The sequence below is a fragment of the Atta colombica genome, unplaced genomic scaffold (genome assembly GCF_001594045.1).
Source record: "Atta colombica isolate Treedump-2 unplaced genomic scaffold, Acol1.0 scaffold140, whole genome shotgun sequence".
Classification (NCBI taxonomy): Eukaryota; Metazoa; Arthropoda; class Insecta; order Hymenoptera; family Formicidae; genus Atta; species Atta colombica.
Window position 1 is genome coordinate 1,120,084 of NW_017259229.1, and position 3,577 is coordinate 1,123,660.

The 3,577-nt window shown below is 38.0% G+C and overlaps 1 protein-coding gene across 3 annotated transcripts in view; it reads right to left on the bottom strand.

Moving 5' to 3' along the window:
- The window catches only part of LOC108684828 (serine-rich adhesin for platelets-like), a 78,552-nt gene that overhangs the window by 8,641 nt on the left and 66,334 nt on the right, over window positions 1–3,577 (bottom strand). For all 3 annotated transcript variants that reach the window (XM_018189337.1, XM_018189335.1, XM_018189336.1), the window contains one exon: window positions 868–916. In XM_018189337.1, coding sequence (XP_018044826.1) covers window positions 868–916 — 49 coding nt within the window. The remainder of the gene's footprint in view (window positions 1–867; window positions 917–3,577) is intronic.

Consider the following 3,577-nt stretch of genomic DNA (forward strand, 5'->3'; position numbering starts at 1 on the left):
TAGACCTAGATAGGCGAAGCGTGCTAGTGCGACGTAGAATGCAGAGCGCGCCGTACGACGAAGTGAAGCTGTATCGCGAGTCCCTCCCTCTCACTCTTAACGCTAGCTGGCCTCCCGGGAGCTCATCGATCGCCACCATACACTAGGACACGTCGGAAGACCTAGTACCACGATTTCGAAGGGAAAAGCCATATGTGATTTGGAAAACACGTGGAGTTTCACATCTCGGGTTCCACTTGCCGCTCACATTGCACAGTGTATATCGGTTTTCTGTTAAAACTCTCTCTGTCTATTCAAGAAAATTAATTTTAATGGAGTGCTGCATTATATCCAAAAGAGATAAACTTACAAATATAATATTATGATTCTTAATTAAACTGAAGAAGAAAAATAAAATGGTGCGCGCATTTCAAGGATTTCTTCGATGACTTTTTGCATTGCGAAATTGACTTCTTGGAATCCATAGTTCTTTGATCGACGTTAAATTTATAACAATATCGTTTGATACTAAATCAATTTCTTCCCATAAAGGGAAATTTCTCCTTTCAACGCGTATACACAAACATATATGCAGCCATACACATACATCGCAACTTCTATTAACGTAATATACAGCTCTCCAAGATCAATATAATCCGAATTGTTCATTTTAATTGCTCACGTATGTGAGACTCTACGACTTAAGAGCTTGCGTGTGTTTCTCTGATTACGAGTATTCAGGCCGGATTAGTTGACTCTTATTCGGTCGATTGGATCAGTTTACAAGTTGCGAGTAAACGAGCGTTCTAATCTTATCTCGAAAGATTCTAAAAAAGCGATTTCTAAAAGTTCGGTTATGAAAAAATGAAAATCATAGGTTGAACTCACCAAGATCGGACAGTGAGACTTTCTCTAAGAAGGGATCCACCACCGGCAGCTGTAAATTAAAAAAAAGAAATTAGTAAAATTACGTTCCAAATGCAGACTTTGAGATCATCATTGTCGCTATAGATGATAATAATTTCTTCGCGAACAAAAATTTATTCCAAATTATTGTCGCTAAAAATCACAGTGACAAGTTTTTATTAAAAAAAATCTCGAGAGAGAGATTTCTCTGTTTCTTAAACAGGCTTTAAAAAGAATCAAATGCTAAAGTTAATGATCTCTTTTTTCATTTTTCTGGAAAATTCTGTCGCGAGTAACATACTATTTTTCTTTCAACTCGCTTTTTTACGACCGAAGATTTACAGAGTATTTATAAAGAATTACGGAAGACTGTCTGACTTATCCATTTTTCAGTCAGAATCCCAATTAATGTAACCAGACTCTCCCTCTAGTGTATTATTAATCGAATAAAGTCTGTGTAAAAAAAAGAGAGCGGAGAAAATACCAAAGTCCGTTTCAGCAAGGATCTCGGGCTGAAGGTGTGCCGTCTCTTGATCTTCGTATACCAGTTCGTCAGAACTCCAGAGCTCGTGGCTTGATCCGAGCTCCTGGAGATACTTCCCGTCGGCTCGCTCGTTTGACGTCGGAACAACATTTTACGTGTCAATTAAAAGCTACTGTATTCTAAACAAACTGGCTGCTCCTTAAAGACTTCCGGGGGAAAGTAAACCCTTGGCAAAGTAAACTCGCGCAACATATACGATGTTCGAAGTCTATCGATCACAGCCTGATCACATATCTCGACCTCGAGCTTGACCTCAAACTTATCCTCGTCGTTGTTGCTCGTGTTCTTGCCGTCCAGATTCTGCGGTGTGAAACTCGGCGACGACCGACCGGCAGCCGATCGAATCTCAACGTGGTGCGTAACCGCTGGATCTCGCGTCTACACGACGATGTTTACGTCGCCGCGACGAGCGAAAGCACAGCGTTAACACGTCCTCGCTTAACACCTCCACCGGTGTTACCCGCGAGCGCGTTGTTCGGGATATTTTCGACGGTGGCATAACTCTTTCGCACCGGCTGGCTGCGAGATAGAGTGCGGCAAGCCGGCATACACAGTCGGCTAATTGCGTTGCAGCCTGCCAAGAATTCGCGACTCTGTCAATAGACCGAGGCTCCGATAGCCGCGCGGCAAACGTCTTTCATTCGACGTAAGACCGAATGACGTAACGCAATTTAAGCTTGTTCTACAATAGAGTCGCAAATCGTAAACCGTAAGAAATTAACCAATCATAGTCGATTATTTTTTTTTATATTCAACTGTGATTAACCAAATTCTTACGGCTTACGACTTGCGATCCTATTGTGGAACAGGCATTAGAACTCTTCGCTGCGAATTCATCCGTGAATTCATTTCCATCGAAATCCGCACTTCCTTTTAGCTTTTCGCGAATAGATTGATGATTGAATTCCTACCGTTTTAACGGCAATTCGAAGGGATTAATCATTAGAGGAATCTACTTTTTAAATCATGTAGCTTTCCTTGAGTAAGATTTATTACAACTCACTATCTTCAAAACATAACATTCATCAGAGCCATAGCACATTGAAAGAAAAATGTATTAAATTTTAATAAGTTATTTGAATAATTTATTATATATGTCATTGAATATTTAAATATAAACATATATTTATTTAATACAAGAACTATTAATTTTTTATTAATTTAAATATTATTTTTTATTTAGCAATTTTTTTTCCGAAAATAAATGTTATTTTAGCAAAATGTACTACATTTTTCTCTCAATGTATAGCTTCGTATTTAGAACATCATTTTTTTTGTGTGTAAATACAGATTTAAAAATAATTTGATGACAATGAAAAATGATACAAAAAATTTTAACATTCTAGCAATCAATTTGAGCATCTTATATAATTATTGATAATCCAACAAAATTATATTTTCAGATCTGCATCTATGCCTAAATTTTAAATACTCTTTACAATACAAAATGTTCTTTCCAAATAAATCTTTTTTTATTTCAGCTTCTTATTGTAATAGTTCAATCACTTTTCCTATGTTTTGAGGAAAATTATATAAACACATAATCAATCTTTTTTTCGACGATCCTATGATGTCAATATAACCCAGAGTGACTTTGAATTTGAGCTTTATATCTAGTTTTATATCTTCTCTTCTCTATATAGTGACTTTCTATCGTCTAAAGGTTAATCTCGTCATTTATTAAAACAGGAAACTTGCGTATGAAACGACTTGGATGAAAGAAATTTTACAAGAATCTATGTGTTCGCGGAAACCGTATTGTTCAACGACCGTGTTGTTCTAAATCTTATTAACAACTCATTGTCAGGTTTGACAGGGTTGACAGCACTAGACGGCCCATGTGATTTTATTAAACGCCGAGCTATCTCAAGGAAAAATAACGACGCCGACGATGGCGGGGATCTTCGTTGTGGATCACCGGTTCGGAAAGCGACGCCTCATTTTTTTTATCCCATCTCGCAGGGTCGTCTTTTTCCAACTTGCGCGAGTACATTCGATCCACGCCAAGAATAGTAGACCGGTAGATACGACACACGTAACAAGTGTAATAAACAAACTCATGATAAAGGTGGCGCCAAACATTTATCTCTCTCTCCCTCTCTCTCTCTCTCTCTCTCTCTCTCTCTCTCTCTCTCTCTCTCTCTCTCT